Consider the following 22,476-nt stretch of genomic DNA (forward strand, 5'->3'; position numbering starts at 1 on the left):
AATAGATAAAAAGCTGGAACTGACTTTTTACCAGCTTCCCAAAAGACACATATGTATGCCACGCCGCTTTTAGTATATTTATTTATTAATAATGCTAGGTATCATGAAAAGTCTTTCATGAAAATGATCATGAAAGATTTGTGACATTTGGATTACACCTAAAATAAAACACCACATACTAATCAAAGTAATTTAAGGGTCACAAATCTTTCATGATCATTTTTATAAAAAAAATTTCATGATTCCTACCATTTCTCTTTATTTATACTATGTATATGGACTTAATTCTAATTATATAGAGAGCCCAATGAGATTTGAAACCAAGAACTGAGACCTAATAAAGAAGGTTCTTTTCTATTATATATATATATATATATATTATATATAATATGGAAGAAAGGTTTTTGAAAATGTCCCAAATGTATCAGAGATACATTTGGTTTTAACGGTCAAGATCAATCTTCAATATATATCAACGATTCTGATACATTTACTTCTCGAATTGGGATCCTCCCCTTGAGCCCCTCCTTCATTTCCTCCTTGCAAGGGCCTTCGGGTCCACTTTGAGGCCCAGTTTTGATAATCCGAACCGTTCATATTTTTAGATTTATTCAGTATATTATACCTGTAAAAAATCAAGTTGATCGAATATCATAAAGTATGTGTTCGGAAAACTGTTTATTAAAAAATAGTTTGTAGTCCCAATTTTCTGAACGCATACTTTCTGATATCCGATCAACTTGATTTTTTACAGGTATAATATACTGAATAAATCTAAAAATATGAACGGTTCGGATTATCAAAACTGGGCCTCAAAGTGGACCCGAAGACCCCTGCAAGGAGGGAAGGAAGGAGGGGGCTCAAGGAGGGAATCTGGACTCTTACTTCTCACCCAAACCCTTCTCTTCCTTAAACTTTCCATCTACCCACGTCTCCTCATTCCCTCTTTATCTCTCTCTCCCTCTCTGTCCTCATCCACGTCTCTTCCTCCTTTATCTCTCTCTCCCCTTTGTTTCTTCTTCAACAGAACCCTCTCGACCACCTCTCATCTCCCTCGCCAGACCCTCTCTGTTTCTCCTTCTTCAACAGAACCCTCTTGACCACCGCCATCGCGACAGCCTCTCCCTCATCCCCCTTCATCACTTCAGTCCTTTCCGCCTCGCAACAGATCTCGCCGAAACCCTCTTTGCTACTGACGATTGGCAAGGTACGATTTTTGTTTGTTTGTTTTGATTTCGGTTGTTTTGGCTGGGTTCGGTTGTTATTTGCTAGGTTTGTCTTCGGCTACCATCGGAATCGGCTCACAAGGTAATAAATCGATTTCTGCCTCTCCCATTCTCTCTCTGTTTCGATTTCTGCTCTTGCTTTTTGTTTACATCTGTTCGACGTTTTGGTGCCTCATCTTTTGGGCATCACGCACATTTTTATCTCCCTAGATCGATTTATGCCTCTCACATTTTTATCTCCATGGTGTAGTGATCTGTAGCCCTCGCATTTGCAACCCTTCCTCCTGATGCTCTCGAACTCTCTCTCTGTCGGGCTGTGGCTGTTTTGGTATGTTGTGTCTGTTTTGGTAATTATTTTATGGTTTTGTTTATGGGTCATTTAGGTTGGATATCGTCTCCCAAACCCATAAATTTTAGGTTCTTTAATCAATCTAATACATTCTATTCTCAAACACACATTTTTTTTAATGTTTTTGAGAATCCTGAGGTTTTTTAATCTTTTAACTTATTTTCTGAAATTTTATTCCCAATAGTGGCTTCAAGACCCATCGTTCAACACCAAATCAGAGGTATTTTGCATTGTCTCTTTATTGGTTTTTCTTCAGTTCTTTAGTATTTTACATTGTCTCACACACACTCAATGGTTTATATTTTAGCAACGAATTTGATAAAACAGTAGGTATGGTTTATTTGATCAGAAAACTGGTTTGTCTATATGGTTTGTCTGAGATTCATCATATTGGTTTCCAATTTTGTGTAGAACACTCAATGGTTTATAGTTGGTTTTTGATTTATTGTAAAAAAATCAATTTTTACCAAATAGGTTTTTGTTTTCAAGCTCCTTTTTTTTTCTTCCTTGAAAGTTCAAACATTGAGTGAACTAAAACCTTAATTTCACTTAATTTTGAAGAACCCTTGACTGTTACCAAATGTTTGATTGCTAATGAATAGAGTGAGTGAACTAAAACCTTAATTTCACTCAATTTTGAAGAATCCTTGACTGCTACTAAATGTTTGATTGCTAATCAATAGACTTTGTTGATTCTAATTTCATGAGCTCTCAAATTATATTCTTATATTCTCAATTTTTTTTTAATGTTTTTGAGAATCTTGAGTTTTTTTTAATCTTTAACTTATTTTCTGAAATTTTATTCCCAACAGTGGCTTCAAGACCCCATCGTTCAATACCAAATTAGAGGTATTTTGCATTGTCTCTTTATTGGTTTTTCTTCAGTTCTTCAGTATTTTACATTGTGTCACACACACTCAATGGTTTATATTTTAGCAATGAATTTGATAAAACAATAGGTATGGTTTATTTGATCAGAAAACTGGTTTGTCTATATGGTTTGTCTGACATTCATCATATTGGTTTCCAATTTTGTGTAGAACACTCAATGGTTTATAGTTGGTTTTTGATTTATTGTAAAAAAATTAGTTTTTACCAAATAGGTTTTTGATTTCAAGCTCCTATTTTTTTCTTCCTTGAAAGTTCAAACATTGAGTGAACTAAAAGTGAGTGAATTAAAACTTTAATTTCACTTAATTTTGAAGAACCCTTGACTGCTACTAAATGTTTGATTGCTAATGAATACAGTGAGTGAACTAAAACCTTAATTTCACTCAATTTTGAAGAATCCTTGGTGATGGGTTTGATATGTTCTTTTTGGAAAATGAGTTTTAGAATTTTAGTGTTTCTTTATGAATTATTTTTCATATGGGTTATAGAATTGAGGGTTATAGGGAGGAACATTGATTGGAAGAGAATTGAGGGTTATAGAGAGGAACATTGATAATTATGTATGTTGATGAGTTTTGTGGTGTGAAAGATTGAATCTTGGGGTCCAAAATGAGCACTAAAAAGCCGATTGTGACGGTTCGGGACCTGGCTGAGGAAGCCAAGAAGCGGATTGTTTATCTGATCATATTCGTGGTTGGGTTGTCTTATCTCATGTCCTGTAAGTTCTAGGTTTTTTTGTTTCACTAAATTTTGTTGCAGATTCATCATACTTTTTATTGATTAATGGTGAAGATTTATCTTTTTTAATTGGTTCAATTGAGTTATTTATTCTGGATTTTGAATTTGATTGTTGTGTTCATTTGGTTGATGGTAATTTATTCATCATGCATGATATCTTGGCCATTCTTTCCAATTTTTGTAATTGATTATACATCTTTTTGTCAGTTCCTTGGAATTTAGGTATATTTTGATGCACAGATAGAAATGGAGAATGTCATATATGCAGGTTCAAAGAGAACTTGCATTGGTGGATGTAACTAAAATTTAAAGCACACATTCTTGAGTTTGAAATGGTAAAAACCATTAGGTTCCAGATGTAATAGTCTGTTGAAAATTTGGTATGCATATTTGAGACATTTGCATTGATCATTATGAGATCAACTCATGTCATGTTCAAGTCATGGATCTAGTGATATCTTAGATTGGCAATGAGCTTTTACTTTTTATTTTTCCACAAATTTAATATCCCAATACAACATCAAGGAACCGGTAAGGACTGCTAAATGTGTAGCTGCAGTCTTATTTGGGGTTAGACCCAAATGGTGCTTTGCTGAATGGAACCATTAAGAGCACTACAATACATTTCGTAATTTATATATAGAAAAATTAATGTGGTTTAAATTCATTATGGTTGTAGTCTTCACATTACCTAGAATCAATTTTCATATTGATTTTGTATGCATGTTTTTGTGATTTTTATGCGTACATGGAATTATTGTCGTATTTAATTTAGTTTTGGGATCTTCCCAATTATATAACTCTCCATAAGAAAGTGTTGTTTTACTTTTTATAGATTTAAATTTATTATTAGCAACACATTTAATTATCTATTTCTTGGCAAATTTTAATTGAAAGAACAAGAATTTTGTTTACGAAAAATAGAGGGTAACTCTTCCAGATTAATGTTAAAGACTTGCACATTGGAATTTACAATTCATTTGCAATGACATTGCAATGGAGTTGAGTTACATGATTGAATTTGTAATAAATCAAAAGTTAATATGTAATTTGTCATATCATTAGAAGAGATTTTTTTTATTGGTGTGAATTCTTTTTCCAATTATTATTATTATTATTATTTTTTTTTTGGGGGACGTATACGATTGACCACTTCCCACCATTTCTCCCCTTATTTATTAAGGGTAGCTCTAATTTAATGGATAAATAAAAAAAAAATTGGAAATAGCATATTAGTTGCTTTTTAAGAACAATAATTACGAAATTGAGGTAATTCACCTAGAAAGTGGCTTATCAAGTAATGTTAGCTACTTCATACATAAAAAAACACTAAGAAAAATAATATATAAATCAAGAATTCAAACGCAAAACAAATGTTAATAAAAGTAATGTATGCTTTAAATTCACTTCACATGTGAATTCGACTGTAACAGAGTTAAACCACACACTACTTGATTTTGGTTTTTTTTTTTTTTTTTTTTTGATATACTATTTAGGGCTATAGTTGTTTGGGTATACTACATAATTTCTTTTAAGTAGTTTTACGAAAAATCATCTAGCCTTTGTAGGTCGATTGATTGATCCTAAACATTTTTGGTTGTTTGATCACAACTTTGAGACACTTTTCATAAAACATTTTTATGGTCGTTAACATTTTTGTAACACACAGATTGTAATATAAGAATTTTATTAGATAGTGCCTTCAGGCACAGTCAATCTCTAGGTAATTTATTGATTTTTTGGTTTCAGATTCTAAGAATTTTTTGTCGGGCTGTATTCTAAGAATTTTTGCAAAGTCTGCTCTCCACTCTCAGCTCGCAAGGTAAGATGCTCACTCCCCTTCTCTTTATGTTCCCCTCCTCTCGCTGCTCAATTCTCTCTATCGAGTTGTATTGATTTTTTGTTGGTTTCATATTCTAAGAATTTTCTGTTGGGCTATATTCTAAGAATGTTTTCAAAGTTTAACTTTGGTTCATTATGGTGATTTGCTTGGGAAAAGAAATTGATATGCAATTCTATTTTCCCTTATTAATTTTCTGATCTCTATTTAATAAACTTATATTGAGTTTGTATCTCTCCATCTAAGATTCTAAGAATTTGTTGAGTTAAGATTCTGAGAATTTTTTGAACTTCTAATCGTTGTTGTTTGTTTATTGGGTTGTTTTTTATAACCACTTCCATGCTCTGTTTTTTTTTTTTTTTAAAAAAAAAATTTGTAATGGAATAGTATTTTATTCTAATGAAACTTAGAAACTGTTGGGTTCAAAACATTCCCTAAATCCAAAAATATATTTTCAGCTCCCCAAACTCATCTATCTCCCAAAACTCTCATTATGTTTTGTGTTCCATTGGGTTGTTTTCTTTAACTATTTTCATGCTCTGATTTTTTTTTTTTTTTTTTTTTGTGTGTGTGTGTGTGTGTGTGTGTGTGTGTGTGTGTGTAAATTTTGTATTCAAAGTTAGATATTTTGCAATAGAAAAAAAAAAAAAACATGTATGAATTTTGGGACAAACGGCAACATGGTAAGCCAAATCCCCACAGGCCTTAACGGGTGTTATTTCATCAAACATGTAGGACAGATCTTCTTCATTTTGGCTTACTCCATCCCAGAGGCATGGGGATAGGTTTGCTCACAAGAAAACAAACCCATTCAACATTAAAACTTTATACCCAAATATCTTGCATTACCAGTAAATTGAAAAGCAAAGGCTCACCAAGATTGGTTTCCGTCTGGAGACAGTAATCCTCTCCATGCCAGTCCCACATCTCACTGCTTCCATTTTAGAAGTAGTTTTAAGCATTAATCTCAGTTCTAAATGAATTTCCAAGGTAAACATGTAAATATAAAAATCACAAAGATTGAAGCTTAAGCCAAAGTGAATGTGGAAGGTTTACATAAACTAGAAAAAAAAAAAATTCTAGAAATAATTTTTTCTGCTTTAATGTTTATGAATTTCTGATGTATGGATGATTGTTATGGATTGGTGGAACCAAAACTATGGTTCAGACATATTTTAGAAGCATAACACATATATAGATCTGTAATGTGGTATGGTAATGGGATATTTTATAACACATTCGTTATGTCTCATTTATAATTTTTAATCTACTTTCCAATGTGAGATCATTAGATAATGCTCTTATGTTTTTGGTTGTTTACTTTGCTAGAACAGGTTTCTCTCTGTTAGTTTGAGTTTGATTTGCAAATGAATATTAAATATCACATGTTTTCTGCTATAGTGTTGGATGATTGGGAAGGAATGTATATCATTACTGATTTTCCTCGCTCAATCTTCGAGCTAGCAGTAGGTGTCATAATCTGGGTTTTACATTCCATTTTGCGTTTTTGTGTTCCATTGATAAACTTGCGTGTTTTTCACTGGTTTACCCTAGAAAAACTCTTAATCGGACTGTTAACTTCCGAAATAGTCCCTTATTCCATTTAAAAAAAATTTTAACTGCTAATCAAAAATTTTTTGGCTTGCTAATTGACTGTCAACTGCTAATTTTTTAGAACCTGTTTTTGAGGTTTGAGATCCTCATTGTGATCAGGCCCTCTTTCAACTGGATATGCTCCATGTTAGTAGTCATCTTGGGCATGTAAGAGGCTTGGTGGCGGGTTGTTGATTTTGCTAAGATCAGAGGCTTTCTTTCCATAATTTTAGCTTGCTAGATTTGTATCAAGGTTCTGCCTTACTAGATTCAGTGTTTAGAATATTGATGAACATTATAAATCTTATATGTTTATTTAAACTATTTTGGTTCGAGAATGATTAAGTTGCTAAACTTTGATATAGTTTTTGGTCTTATAGGTGATGAGAACGCTAATGTTTTTGGATAGAAACATTTGAACAATAATAGATTGTGGTGCTGCTGCTGTTTGCGGAACCTGTTAAAGGAACTCATTGTTGTCAATATGTAAGCATTGAAGCCCTATTTTGTTCATAGTCTATTACTTTCATTCGTTGTGTAAGCTAATAGTGGTGTTGCAATAATCATGACTTTAGTCTTGAAGAATAGCAGTATGAATTTTTATGTGTACTATTTTGGGCTACTGAGGCACTAAATGTTGATCTGCGTCTCTTCCCTACAGAAACACTTTCCAATATTTCTTCTTCTATTCAGTAAGGCACTAAATGTTGGCAATGGACCATATTTTCTTATTATTTTATTTTCTTAATCCATTAGAAATTATAGCAGTGTGCTTGTAGCTAGATATTGATAGTGGCATGCAACGAAGGACACCAATTTATGTTATGAATTACAGTACTTTTTATTGATTTTATTATTATTATTATTATTATTTCCATTTTAGTTTTGATGTTATGGTTATATCTTCAGAGATGCTTTATTAAATAGATTTGGGCTGCCATTCTCTCTCTCAATCTGGGTTTATTTCATGTTCTTCAACTGGTTTTCCGCTTGGGGTTTCAATTTGTTTCTGCGTTTTCTCTTCTCTCTTTGTTTTTTTCACCTTTGATGGTTGTGTTTGTTTCCCTAGCATTAAGCAATTGTGCTGCTGCTGCTGTTGGGAAAATTGTGGTGCTGCTGGTATTGGGAAAATTGTGGTGCTGCTGGTGGGAAAATTGTGGTGTTGTTGCTGTTGGGAAAGAGTCGAATTGTTTGAGGGATTTAACCCCTGTTAACCGGGTAATTTGATTTCTCTTTCTCTCCCTTCTCTCTCTATCTCTATTTCTTTTTGGCTTTCATTTCTGGAATAGCTATGCTCACATTTTTTGCAAAAAAAAAAAAGAAGAAGAGTAATTGAGTAATTGAGTAAAAAAAGAAGAGTAATGAAGTAATTGAGTAAAAAAAGAAGAGTAATTGAGCAATTGTATGTGAAGTCTGACTTCTTCTATGATTTTTTTTTAAAGTGTTGGTGTTGTGAAATGTTCTATTTTGGGGTTGGAATTGGATTGCTTTACTATGAAGCTTTTGTGTGGGGCTGTTGGCAAAATTGAGGGTTTAGTTGAAGTGTTGGTAAATTAGTGTTGCTGAATTTGGAGTTTGTTTGGGTTACTAATAAATTGGTGTTTCATTTGAGTTTCATAGAATTCTGCTTCTTCCTGTGAATTCACTCCCTACTCTTTCAAAAGAAAAAAAAAATTTGTGCTGTGTTGTGTGACTCTTTTGGGTGTCTGTGCACTTCAGATTTCTTTTGTTGTGTTTCTTTATATGTTTGTACCAACTGTTTTTTTTTTTTTAATATTATAAAACTTACAGCTTTCTTGCTATTTTGAGGTTATAAAAATATGTAAGCTTTTGGTTGGATTGTAAGGGGTGAGAAAAGAATGGAAATGACACAGCACATCACATTGGTTTACTGCATGTAAAGGCATTACTGTCATGGATATAAACTGTATGCTATGAGATTGAGGCCCTTGATCACCCATTTTGATTTATTTTAATTCATTTTGGACCATAATGCATCTTGCAGGTAGTCTGTAGTTTATGGAAAATTTTATTTTCCTGTATGATCCAAAGGTTTAGTCATGGAATTCTTGGGGTTTGTTTAGAATTTCTTGGGCTGCATTTGTTTGTTTTGCCTCTCCCCTTCTCTCTCTGTTTGATTGCTAACTATTAAACCTATTTTGCTATCAGTTTCTTCATTTTCATTTTGGTTGTTTTAGGATCCGTTTGAGAGTGGAATGAACAAGAGCCTAATTTCCTCATGCTATGAACAATTAATCAAGTTGTCATGTGCTTGAATGTTTTTGTTGTTTTATTTTATTTAAATTTTGTCCTTCACAAACTTCACAAATTTCAATTATATTTTGATCCTAACATTATTTACAATGTTGCTTCAGTTGCCTTAATTATTGCTTATAAAATGTTGTTGTCGGGTGTATTTTATTACTTTAGAATTGCCAATTACATTATTGCTTTACTTGCCTTCCCACCATCTGTCTCTTCCCAGTCCGACAAAGGCAAACGGAACTAAATATATTCTACTTAGCTTCCTTTGCCATTTTTTAAATAGAACTCTGCGGTGATCGTTCTTGAATATGTATGGGTCTATAAGTTGGATCAAATTGAGTTTTCTCAATTGTGTAGTTGTATAAATTAGAATTACAATTTGATCCTAACATTATTTACACCGTGCCTTCAGGCACGGGCATACGCTAGTATATATATATGTGAAAACAAGTTATCACAACTTGTGAGATAGTACAACTAGCTGACAAAAAAAAACATTTGATGGTTAGTTACAGGAATTACTAGTAGGCTTATGTCGCATTATAGTGAAATGAGATCATGATCAAGTTTTATTTTCATATTGGGTAAATTACACCTTGTCCCTTAAAATTTCACTCATTTTTTATTTTGGTCCTTTAAGTTTAATTTTCTCACTTTAACCCTCTATGTTTGCAATTCTTCTTACTTTGACCCTTTAAGTTTAATTTTTTTCAATTTAGCCCTTCATGTTTACAATCCATCCCACTTTGGCCCCTTCATATTTATAATCATTCCTACTTTATTTCTAGACTAACTTACATCCAAAAAACTAACAAAATCTGCCACATCATTAAATATAAGCTCCATGTGTGATATAAAAAATAAAAGGGCAAATGACAAACACCCCCCTCAAGATTTGATAAAAATACAGATTCTCCCCTGAGGTTTGAGAAATTACAAATTGCCCCTTGAAGGTCAAATTTGTATAACAAATTAGGGGGAAATCTGTATGAAAATAAAAACCTCAGGGGTAGGGGTGGGCAGCGGGTTATCCGACCCGCACAACCCGCCCGAACCGATCCGAACCGCACGTTTATGGGCGGTTTCGCAAATACATTAGGGTAGGGTGCGGTTTGGAAAATAAGAGAATTTCGGGTTGCGGGCGGGTTGCGGGTTTTACCCGTACCCGACACAACCCGCCCGCATTATATAATTTTTTTTTTTTTTTTTTTAAAGAAAAAACTGAGCCGTTCATCTAAATTTTTTTTGGCCCAAACAAATCTGGACCGTTTAAACAAACACTAACCTAATCTCTCAAAACATATCTCTCATTTCATTCCATTTCACTCTCTCACCTCACCACCGTTGTTCTTCTCTTCTCTTCCATCTCTGTGTTTGCGAGAAGCGACCACCGATCGGCGATCACACTCATCATCTCAGGCATCTATCTCTCTCAGCAAAGCAACCACTGACCACTCTTATCATCTCAGGTAAGCATCTCTCAAAAACATCTTCATTCTCACAGTTCTCTTCTCATCTCACTCTTGTTCTTCCATCTCTCTCAGCGAAGCGACCGATTCCATCTCTCTCTCTCAGCGAAGCACCGATCGACCTTCGGCAACTCTCAGGTAAGTCTCTGTCTCCGTCTCTCTCTCTCTCTCTCAGCGAAACAACGATTCCATTCCATCTGATTCTGATCTGTGTTGATATTTTTTTTTTTTTTTGATAAATAATGATCTGTCTGTGTTGATATTCAGAGTTGGATAGTTGGATGATCTGTGTTGATTTTTTTGATCTGTCTGTGTTGGATAGTTGGATGATCTGTGTTGATTTTTTTTTTTTGGATAGTTGGATGATCATTATTTATCTGCTTCAGAGTTGGAATGTTGGATAGTTGGATGATCTGTGTCCAACTCTAAATCGATCTGTCTGTGTTGGATGATCTGTGTTGATTTTTTTGATCTGTGTTGAACAGTAGACAATCTGATCTGATCGATTTAGATTTGATTTGTTTGTATCCATCTGATCTGTGTTGATTTTTTTTTTTTTTGATAAATAATTGATCTGTCATGAAGGGTTATTTTCTGTAAATATTTTTTTTGATAAATATTTTTTTCATCATTATTTTTTTTTTTCGATAAATAATGATCTGTCATGATAAATATTTTTTTTGATAAATATTTTTGATAAATATGCGAAATTACTGTAATATTCTCAGGCATTTTCTGTTATTTTCTTCCATCTCTTTCATACACATAATTTATAATTCCTAACATTGTTTCAATTAAATCAGAATTAATTGTAGATCCTTAATTATTTATTGCAATTCCTAACAACTTAATCTAATTTTAATTTAATTATATTTTAGATCAATTTTTAATTATATTTTATATTTTAGATCAATCCTTAATTATAATTTTATTTTAATTAATATCTTAATTTAATTTTAGGTTTGGAGAAGATGAGAATATAATTATATTTTTGTTGTGTTAATTTCACTTTATTTAAAAAAAAAAAAATCTAGCTTACTCTAAAATAAGGTGTGTGGGTGTGTGATACAACTTCCATTAGTTTAGATGGAAAAACAAACAATAACACTTTAATCCAAAATGACATGGGAGATTTTTTTGGCTATATTGAACCATGAGGGGATAAATCGACGAGCGATTGAAAAACGGTTGCCAAAATCTTCATTTTAAATCAAATTTTGATGAATTTTGTATCATTGAAAAACTCTTTGAAAATTATATAGAAAAGTTGGACGATTTTAAAAATCACTAAAAAATTCACATAAAATTCATAAGAAATCAATTAGTATACAAACATGGAAGTTAAATCAATTAGTATCCATCACATTAAGACTAGATTCTCAAATGAATATACAATTTGGAGTTTGTACTATTTGTCATGTGAATTAAATAAACACTTCCAATCTGTTTGTTCTATTTGTTTATTTAATGTCTGTAAAATTGATTCTGTGATTGTATTTTTGTAATCCAGTTTAAATGGAGGATAGTATTCAATCTCCCGCAATCAATCTTGTACCTCCGGAATCCACTAATTCTCAAATGAATCCTCTCTTAGTCGAACCCGAACCTGAACTTGAACCTAAGCCTCCTAGACCCCCAAAGAGAAAGAGTGAGAGTAGTGGAGGGGGGAGAGCACCATCCACAGTTTGGGATCATTTTGACAAAGTTGTAGGGACCGATGGGAAGCGTAGAGCCGTATGTAAATATTGTAAGAAAGAGTATATGGCTGACTCTAGAACTCATGGGACTAGTAATTTGAGGAGTCATACACCCAATTGTAAAGAATATCCAAATAGGGATACAGATGGTCAACAAACACTAAATCTTAAACCGAAGCAAAATGAAGAGGGTGTTGAGGTTGTAGCAACAATTTTTAATTTTGATACTTGTAAAAGGGCTCTTGCGGAGATGGTGGTCATTGATGAGTTGCCATTTAGATTTGTGGAGGGTGTTGGGTTTAGAAGATTTTGTAATGTCATGCAACCCAAATTCACACCAATTCCCTCTCGTCAAACCATATCTAGAGAAGTGCTCAATATATTCAAGAATGAAAGGGATAAGTTAAAGAAGGCCATGAAGGGTCGTAGAATTTGCTTTACTACGGACACTTGGACATCTATTCAGAATTTGTGTTACATGTGTTTGACTGCTCATTTCATTGATGATAACTGGAAACTTCAAAAAAGAATCATAAATTTTCAACAAGTTGAGGATCACAAAGGAGAAACATTGGGTCGAAAAATTGAGTCGTGTTTGATTGAGTGGAACATTGATAGCATATTCACCTTAACAGTTGATAATGCTAGTTCAAATAATCTTACCATTCAATATTTGAAAACGATAAAAGCCTTTAAACTTTTGCAAACAGTAAGTATGGGGCAACCAACCCCAAGTAATTCTCCAAATCCACGTAATAAATCTTGGTTGGCAAATGTAGTAGCAAAAATGAGTGAAGGGGAAAGGCAAAGGAAACCATAATCTTCCACGAATCTAAGGCTGATGTTGGCCAGGGTGAAGCAAATAAAACTCATAGTGTGTTAATCAGCCTACTCTTTGTATATATTTAGGAATGTTAATCAACCCAATCTTCATAATTTGAATACTCATAGCTTTTGAATACTCATTTTACAAATCACCTAAAAAATGGGTTTTAAAATTGGGCATGTTGAGCTAAGCTTGCTGGTTGGCCCGTGAACTCACTCCATTGGCCCATGAGACATGGGATGTCAGGCCTAAGGTTTTGGTCTACGGCCCACCTGATCCAAACTTCTAAAAAGATAAAAAAAAGCCTGTTGGGCTTACGATCAGACTTGTAATTCATATTTTTCTAGAGTGGGCCGGCCTGGCCAGGCCCAACAAACTTCCACATTGACGCTCTGTTATTGCGGGTGAAGAACACTTTCTTTCGTCTGGCTTTCTTTGTGGTGGATCACCATCATCGACCTCTGTGTTTTGTTGCTTCACACACAAAAAAAGCAGATGTAATTCTCAAACCTACCAGAAATTTGGAGGGAGATCCATTTTCATATTCTATTGATTCCTGGTGGGACAAGACAATCGCATTTCGAGAATACCCATTTCAAATATTCGTCAGATCTGTTTGGGAATCGGATCCTATTTTGATTTTTCTAGGGATGTCTCGGATTGGGTTCTGATATGGATTTTGGTTTGGTTTGATTTGATTTGCCCAAGACCCATATGGATGTCTCTTAATTTCATGGAGTTTTTGAGTGTGTTTGATGGAACTTGTTGATTTGATGTGCATATTATAGAGGAGGCTAGTTGGTTGGACATTCATTTGTGATTGTGGTTTTGCTGAGGCGTTGAATTTGGTGGTGTAGTGCTGCTCTTGAAGAAAACATGTTTTGGAGGGAACGCGAGAGGGAGAACAAAGAGCTGAACAGTGGACCGCCTTGCGGCCAGGTTCGAGTTCTTGTTGTTGGAGATTCAGGTATTTGATTCTTATGTGGAGTATGTTCTTCTTTTGCTCTCATGTTTATTGATTTTTTTGCTTTTCAATTTTGATTTGTTTTGATATTTTGTGTTACTGAACTCTATCAAATTTTATGAAATAACAAGTTTGTGAAAAAGGAGGGTTGAAAGTACTTTAATGGGCGAGCATGGCTCAGATTGGTTCGGTCTAAAAGTAAACCAAGGACCAAACCATTACTTAGGCTACTTAGGCTTCTATGAAATTTGAAACCAAATCAATGCACAAAAAACTTGGAATCAAACCAGATCGAACCAATATAACATAGTTGTTAAGTTTGGAACCATGATTTTTAAAAGCTTATCATCATTTACAACATAATCAAAAAGTATTATTGACAACTCAAGAATTGTTTAGATGATTGGTTTAAAAATAAATTCAACAGTATAAGAGGACACTTGCAAGAGTAGAGGGTTGTATATATATTTAATACTAGTAAGATATTTGAGTTTTTTAATATTTTTGGTTGATAATAAATTATGTATATATGTCTATGAAGCATAGGTATCTCACTGGGTAGTGGGTTGTGCATGGTACTTCTACATATATACTGGATACACGGAACAAAACACATTATCGTATTTTTTTCTTCTCAATTTTTGTTGTACTCTAGAGGTACCTATTATAAACCAATGTCGTACCTTAGTCAGAATAGTATTTTCTTCCAGATAAAATTAGTTTTATTGGACCTTTTTTTAATACTTGGGAAGATTTTAAAATTAAGTTTTGATTTGTAAGTTATTTAATATGATGACCTTTAATTTTGATTTTTAGCAATAAATGTGAATTGTTGGTTGGATCTTAACCAACTAAACCATTTAATTATTGCATTACACATTAAAAATAAATATTTTTATTACTTTTTAAAGATTTTATTGTATTGATGTACCCATATCATACCAATACCAATACCAGTGCCAGTACACATACATGTACTTTATAGATATATGTATATATTCTTAACAGTCTAGTTTGGCTCTAAACTGAATCTTTAACAATAAAATCATGGTCTGAATTGTGAAGTACAGTTCACCTGTTTTAAGAACCAAGACCGAATTGTGCATTGAGAAAATCAAACCAAACCTTGTAGTTTGGTTTGGATTAGATTGGTTTGCAGGTTTTTTTATTTATTTATTTATTTTATTTTTTTTGCTCAGCCCTAGTAAACAAAGTAGTGTCCTCCCATTTTTATTTTATTTTTTTTTCCTGGTCAGAGCCTATCAGAGTCTAGGATTTGATGTCAAAACATAACATGCTTAAAAACCTAATGAAAACAGTAAAGGAAAAAAGAAGAAGAAGAAGAAGAAGAAGAAGAAGAAAAATAAGCTATTATCGTTAACTTTATGGAGTTTCCATTTGTGGCTATGGAGGTTCCAAGTCAGTCATCTCTCTCAGTGTTTTAAAAGGCACGCGAGGCGCAATGAGGCACAACATTGTGCTTCAAACAGGGCGAGGCGCGGCGCAGCGCAATACACAAGGTGCAGCTTAGGCGCTGAGGCGAGGCTTTTTTTTGAGGTGCAAGGCGTGGGCTTCATGGGCTTTACCTATTTTTCTACTCTAATTGTTGATTAAGTTCTTTTTTTGTGGGCATACCCACAGGGATTCAAAACTCTTCAATATAAAATGACCAAATGTGGTCAAAAGAGAGCAGAAAGTGATAAAAGATTGAATGTTATGCTTTATATCTTTTGTTGGACATTAAATTTCTAATTTTTAGAAGATTGAATGTTATGTTTAGAGATTATCGAAAATGGTTATGATTTTTTAAATTATACATATATATATATATTTGTTATGTTGAAAATTTTGCCTATTTTATAATCTTGCTTTTCTTCTACTACTTGAGTTTCACTTTGGTGAGGCGCACGCTTCGCCTCGTGCCTCGCGCTTAGGCTATAGGAGACCTTATCGCCTCGGTGCGCTTAGAGTCTTTTAAAACACTGATCTCTCTCACTCTCACATGTTATATAGGAAAATAAGAAAGACCAGCTCATTGGTTCGAAAGAATATGGGAAATTTTTGCCTCCATGTTATGTTACCTTTTTAGTTTTGTAGTTTGCCCACTGAAAGTCCTTTATACGATCACGACATGACCAAGGCGTGTTTGGGTGCTGGACAAGCACGTCCTAGTTGCGTTGCTTATGTTTCCAAGCCTAAACAAAGTAAAAAAATTGTAGATGCAAAGTGGCGTGTCAGATATAAATCTTGGAGGAGCATTACATGGCAAAGGACTTTGGAAAGGTATCCATCAAATGGGATGATTTTTTCAATTTACTAGCTTCAAGGTAAAGACGTATTATAGGGTCAAAATTTGAAGAATAAGTGATTTGGAGATGATGTGATGGAAAGAGCCTTTCCTTCTAGTTTTCTTCTTGCCTCAAATGAAGAAGCTTTGGTGGAGATTATTTTTGGACTTAAGGCAATTGTATTTTTAGGATGTTAGGTTGAGAAGGAATGTGCAAATTGGAAAATGGAGCAATTGATTGATTTGTTCAACATGCTTTATTGGATCAAGGGTGTCGGAGAAGGTCAAGGCTTACCGTGGTGGGTTATTTATTTATTTTTTTCTACGAAAGGGAGGGTTGATGTGATGTCCTTTTATGGAGCTTGATAGGGAGTATGTTACATGGACTCTTCAAAATCAATCACATATTGGTGTTGGACACCTGACAACTTAGACAAGGGTGTGGGATATGTGTCCGATACTTTTCATCGGACACTTCTTACATACTCGTGTTGAACACTATCATTATATGTGTATATTGCTTTATAATTACTATAAAATGAGTAAAATACCTTTTTGACACTGTATGTTACATATAACATCATTTTATCTCACTTAATAAATTAAAAATATTAAAATATGACATTTTTCGGCAGAGTACACACACTCTTAAATTTGAGGTTTAATGGATTCGGCCTCTAGATACACATCCGCGCCCCACTTGTACCCAATTCCATGTAAGATTTGTGGGGATTGATTCTTGCTTTGTTTGGGATGGAGTGGTGTTTTATAGAGATGTGGCTAGAGTCGTGATTGGTGAGGAGGGTGGGTAGGGAAACACGTGCAAAAGCCTTGATGTCTTGCCCATTTGTGTTTGATGTGGCTTTTGTGGATGAAGCAGAATAAAAGGATTTTTTAAGGTGTAAAGGAGCTTTTGTAGGGGATTAAGAGTTTCTCTTGGGCTATTTTCTATAGTTGGATATTGAGAATAGTTTTTCCAAACATTAATTAAATTAGAGATTTTGTTGATTCTGTTCACTTTGTAAAAAAAATCACCCTGAAAAAGGATAAGTTGCGTGGGAAGTTCTGTAAGTTGTCATGGAAGTTAGCTGCATTGTTTTGGTTTGAAACAATTCAATTTCTTCCTTCCCCAAGATCTTCAAAGTCTCAAAAGTCCCCTTTAACTTTCATCAACCATTTAATGAGTCTAAATCATGGAAACCTTAGATGTCTCTAATAAGTGTTTGCAATGCCAACAAGTAAGAGCTCCCAATTCTATTTACATATTGCATTTTATTCACTTTGAAGAAAATGAGAAGGATGGTGCTATTGTGGTCTCGCAAAGTTGAGTTTTCATGTTTGCCAGGGGGTACATATGATCTCAAAGTGGTGAGCATAGAGGAGGAATATTTTACAACTTTCCATCTCTAGAAACATGATTATGGCAACTTCCTTAAAATATTTTTCTAAGTAGGTGCATGATCAACATACCAAACCAAACCAAATCAATCCTTAACTCCCATCAAATGGGGTCAGCTATATGAATCCTTTTTCTCCACGCGACTCTATCAAAGCTATTTCGTTAGTCAAATTAAGTAGATTCATATTTCTATTTATAATGCTAGCCAACGTTAATCTAAACCTATCCGGTCCCCTAACACTTACATCTACCATCACTACATCACATCTCTTCACTGTTGCTTCTATTGGTCTCCGTTGAATATAACCAAACCATCTCAATCAATTCTTTCTCAACTTATCTTCTATCGGTGTTACTCGTACCTATTTCTGAACATAGTCATTCCTAATTCTGTCTTGTTTAGTTTTGCCACACATTCACCTTAGCATCCTCATCGCAGCAACACTCATCTTATCGACATGTTGTTTCTTGATTGCTCAACACTCTGTCCCATACATCGCTGGTCTAATAGCCGTTCTATAGAGCCTACATTTTAGTCTAGTGGGTATTCCTTTATCACACAGTACCCCAAACGCACTTCTCCACTTAAGCCATCCCTCCTTAATCCTCTCCACCCATGAAATACTTTTTGGGGATAGAGAACATGGAAATCAATCCATTCTAGAAAAACCAAAAGGTCACAAAGTATTGTAATTCTTCATGAATATAATCCGGTAGAAAGGGAAGAACTCAAACAAAAAAGAGGTGTCTTTTAGACCATTCACTTATACCTATTAGGCTGAAAAATGATATCATTTCTCACTACTCTGTACATGTGGTGCTCACAAGTTGATGGTTATTTGATGTTAGATAAAAATTTATATTGTTATAAAATTGTATGCGCAATCTAAGCAGAAATTCAATGGTCTATGCTATAGAGTTAGTTAGACAGCTATGCTGAATCAATTCTATGGGATTGGAACTTGTTATCTGCCTTAATTGTGTAGCGTATGTATGTTTTGCACAAGCAAGGTGAAATGTTATAGATATGTCAGTGTGTCAATTTTTCAAAAAATAGGGACAAAAGCATGCAATTGTCTATTTACATAAGTATATATTTATATAAATAGCAACAAAAAATTCATTTTTACATAATAAAGTTATATTTATTGTTTGAAAATAATTACCAAATAACTCCTTTTTGTGTTTAAATGTTTGAAAAGAAATGGGTATAGAAAGGATTTTGTGTTTAAAAAAAACGACGCCCAAATAGTACACATTAATGTGTATGTGTTATGATTTTGTGTTTCAAAAATTGAAAATCATAGAGGGTTGGTAGGTACAAAAGTGTAACTTAATGATAAAATCTTTGGCTCTCCCATTTTTTTTCCTGTTTTAATTTGTATCATGACCCCAAAATCTGTCTTACATGTCCAAGGCCATGCCACATGTTCTCCATGTGTCCAAGGCACATCCGGTTTTAAAATTTTGAAAAATTTATTAAGACATGTAAGGACACATGTTGGGCACAGAGACAACACGATAGATTTGTGCGTCTTAGTGCATGTGGCTTTGCAATCTTTTGCTTTTGGTGCCTAAAAGTTTCTAAATAGGACTTTCTGAGATAGGACATGATGAATCTAAACTGAAGTTGCCTGCATGTGTTCTACCTTTACTATATGGATAGGGAATGGAGGAAGGCATCTGGTCCACCTTTTTTATTTGGATTTTAGTCTTAAAAAAAAAAAAAAAAAAAAAAAAAAAAAAAAAAACACCGAATTAGTATACATTAATGTGTGTTTGGGAGGGGAAAGATTGGATACACCCCTAACCATTGGCATAGTGCACATAGTGGTTGCCCCGTGACTTGAACCCATAGGGCCCGTTTGTTTTCAGAGGTAGAATGGAGGGATTCATAGTGAGGGGATCAATAGTGAGGGGATTGTTAATGAGGAGATTAATAGTGAGGGGATTAATAGTGAAGAATTGTTAAATTATTTTTATATAAAATAATAAAACAAATAAAAAAATATAAAAAATTAAACATTAATATTTAAAAAAGAATTCCCAATATATAAAAAATAAAAAAAATTCTAATCCCCTCACTATTTTTCTAATACCATCTCTACCTCCTCCTTTCCAATCCCCCTTCCAAGGCCTTTACTAATACCAAGGAATTAGGAGTCTCCTCCCCATCTCTCAAAACAAACACCCCATATAGTAGTCTTACCTTACTATCAATCCCAATCCCCTCCCTATAACCCTAAACAAACGGGGCCATAAGCTCAAGGTCATTTGGATTTTAGTCTTGCTAGACCAAAATAAAATTTCTTTTCTTCGGTGGTGTATCGTAACTTTTGTTACATCTCTTATCTTTCTTCACCATGTGATGCCAAACTTAATTTCTATTTTCATCTTCTGGTAGGAGTGGGGAAAACTTCTCTGGTTCATTTGATTGTGAATGGTTCTTCCATTGCTCATCCTCCTCAAACAATTGGCTGTACAGTTGGCGTGAAGGTAAGAATCAAATTTCCTTTTGTGTAAGTTTTTATGGCTGTATATTGAATCGTCCTTGAATGTATCCCTGTTTATTTATGTAGCACACAACTTATGGAAATTCAGGCAGCTCTTCAAATAGCATCAAAGGTGATGGTGAAAGGGATTTCTTTATTGAACTATGGGATGTGTCTGGACATGACCGATACAAAGATTGTAGGTCTCTCTTCTATTCACAAATAAATGGTGAGTGCTAAGCATCCTGGCTTCTTTGAGCATTCTTTGCTTCTAGCTGTGTATGTTGAGCTTAAAACACGGAAGGCCCAAAATTTGGAAACCTCCTATGAACAAACTCTCAGTAAATTAAATATATTTTGGCAAACCACAATCTAATTGGCACTTAACAATGTATGCATTTAAATTACCGACTGTTTGTGTGTGATTTATCAACAGTGTGCTATAATTGGCTTGACAATGAAGCGTACATCATTCAATAGTGTTGATACACACATCTTAATTTTTGTTTTTGATTTTATTTTTGTTTTTCCTTCTGCCAATTGAACTACTGAAGCCTTGTTACCTATTGTGAATTGTAAGCAAGCTATTATAATTTATACTCTTTTTTTTTCTTCCTCTTCTAGTTAACTATTTCTACTGAATGAAATATAAGACTAACTGCCACAATTATTTTTCCGGCCTGGAATTTATATGTAGGTGTTATCTTTGTTCATGATCTATGTCAAAGAAGGACAAAAACAAGCTTGCAGAAGTGGGCAGCAGATATTGCAACAACTGGGACATTCTCTGCTCCTCTAGGATCCGGAGGTCCCGGTGGCCTCCCTGTTCCTTACATTGTGATTGCTAATAAAGCAGATATTGCATCAAAAGAGGGCACGAGGGGAAGCAGTGGCAATCTTGTTGATGCTGCTCGCCAATGGGTTGAGAAGCAGGGTTTGCTTCCATCAAGCGAGGAACTACCATTGACAGAGAGTTTCCCTGGCAGTGGAGGCCTTATAGCGGTGAGAATTTAAAATTAAAATTATATAATAATTATTGGTCTTCCATATTATGTATCCTCAATGCATATGCTGGAAAATATGGATCCTTTGGATTCCCGAGGAAGTTGAATGAGTGCATTGTTTAAATGACATTTGAAAAAGAGCAGTCTATTTATTTTCCTTTTATAATTGGAAGTGACTGTATGTTATGTCGGCACCTTTTTAAAGGAAGGGCATTTGGGAATTTAATGAATGACTTGATTTTGGATTCTCTAGGTAATGGTTTCATATCACCTGACCAATTTTTATGTTTCATTGCCTTGTAAAAAGAGAATATTGTTTTTATGAGTTGTACGGACATCATTTTTTTAAACTATCTTTATGGAGAGTATTGTGATCATGAACCCATATGTTCAAATTCTTAGGAAATGACTTTCTTGTGTGTGTGTGTTTTCTTCTTTCCTTTTGTTGTCTTTATTATTTCTTGTAACCTTGGGTATGGAGGGATGCAAATATACAGTCTTTATTTCAAGTGATACTGCATTACTCATTTTTTGGGGACAATATCATGTTGGACTCCTTATATTTTCCAAGCTGATGGTTAGTGTAAGGACTAGCATTAGGTTGACAATTTCATGACTTGTATGTGCAACCCTAGGTGCCAATAAGGAGAGTGCATTGTTCTGTCTACATCACTTCAGAAGCTTGAAGTGCTATTAGAGATGTTCATCAATACCAAAAGAGTGCTATGAAAGAGCTTCATTGGCATAAAAAAGATTTTGAACAAGGTGAGGACCAAGGACCAAGTTAGGACAAGTGAAGGCTACGTATGCCAAAATTTGTTAGCTTGGTTGACCATGCACAAGAAGGTCCAGAGGGAAGTTCTAGAAGTGTCACAATATGGTCGACATTTGATGGATGTGGTTGACCATAGTGGAAGTCTATACCATGTTTGTTTAGAGGTTTGGAGAGGGGTGATTTGATTAATAATCCGTGGGTCTCACAAAATTCATGTTTCTTTGGGAAAAATGCCATTGGATTAATAGTCCCATCCTTGAGACTGAATAACCTCAATGAGAGGATTAGCAATCCCATGGGGGAGGTGGGATTGATAATCCAATGGGAAATTCAATTTGCACACCACAAGAAATTTTAGTACACACCATTTGTGCAACTTCTGAACAAAAGTCAAATGTTCTGACATAAACTTATGAACAAAAGTAAATTGTTCAAATAGACATTCCATTCAACTGTTTATGTTCGACAACTGCTTTATGTTCATAAGTTTATGTCCCAACATTTGACTTTTGTCTAGAAGTTTATATCTGAACAATATAAATGGTGTGTATTGAGATTTTCAACGGTGTGCAAATAGAATTGCCCGTATCCCATATTGTAGGTGAAAATATTATTTTTCCCCGCACTTTGCAAAAATAACAGTCTCCTTTTTTATATAATG

General features: G+C 34.1%; 1 protein-coding gene and 1 long non-coding RNA gene across 8 annotated transcripts in view; both read left to right on the forward strand.

Moving 5' to 3' along the window:
- The first annotated feature begins 931 nt into the window (after positions 1-931).
- Positions 932-6,993, forward strand: LOC145798655 (uncharacterized). Its single transcript, XR_014339959.1, has 6 exons — positions 932-1,308; positions 1,477-1,554; positions 1,760-1,795; positions 2,388-2,424; positions 4,954-5,026; positions 6,758-6,993. It is a non-coding gene; the product is annotated as an uncharacterized LOC145798655 (long non-coding RNA).
- A 2,322-nt stretch (positions 6,994-9,315) lies between these two features.
- LOC114322005 (Ras-related small GTP-binding family protein) overlaps positions 9,316-22,476 on the forward strand; it is a 28,751-nt gene continuing 15,590 nt past the window's right edge. For 3 of the 7 annotated variants that reach the window (XR_014339957.1, XR_014339958.1, XM_082887073.1), the window contains exons 1-6: positions 9,316-10,371; positions 10,447-10,509; positions 13,752-13,861; positions 19,949-20,040; positions 20,124-20,265; positions 20,734-21,038. Coding sequence is in view for 5 of the 7 variants with exons in the window: in XM_082887073.1 (XP_082743199.1) it covers positions 13,771-13,861; positions 19,949-20,040; positions 20,124-20,265; positions 20,734-21,038 (630 nt within the window). In the remaining 2 variants the exon portion in view is untranslated. The remainder of the gene's footprint in view (positions 10,372-10,446; positions 10,510-13,751; positions 13,862-19,948; positions 20,041-20,123; positions 20,266-20,733; positions 21,039-22,476) is intronic. The other 4 variants (XM_082887064.1, XM_082887079.1, XM_082887090.1 and 1 more) reach the window with 2 other exon arrangements.

The sequence above is a fragment of the Camellia sinensis genome, chromosome 1 (assembly GCF_055761805.1).
Source record: "Camellia sinensis isolate YWXY chromosome 1, ASM5576180v1, whole genome shotgun sequence".
NCBI classification, from domain to species: domain Eukaryota; kingdom Viridiplantae; phylum Streptophyta; class Magnoliopsida; order Ericales; family Theaceae; genus Camellia; species Camellia sinensis.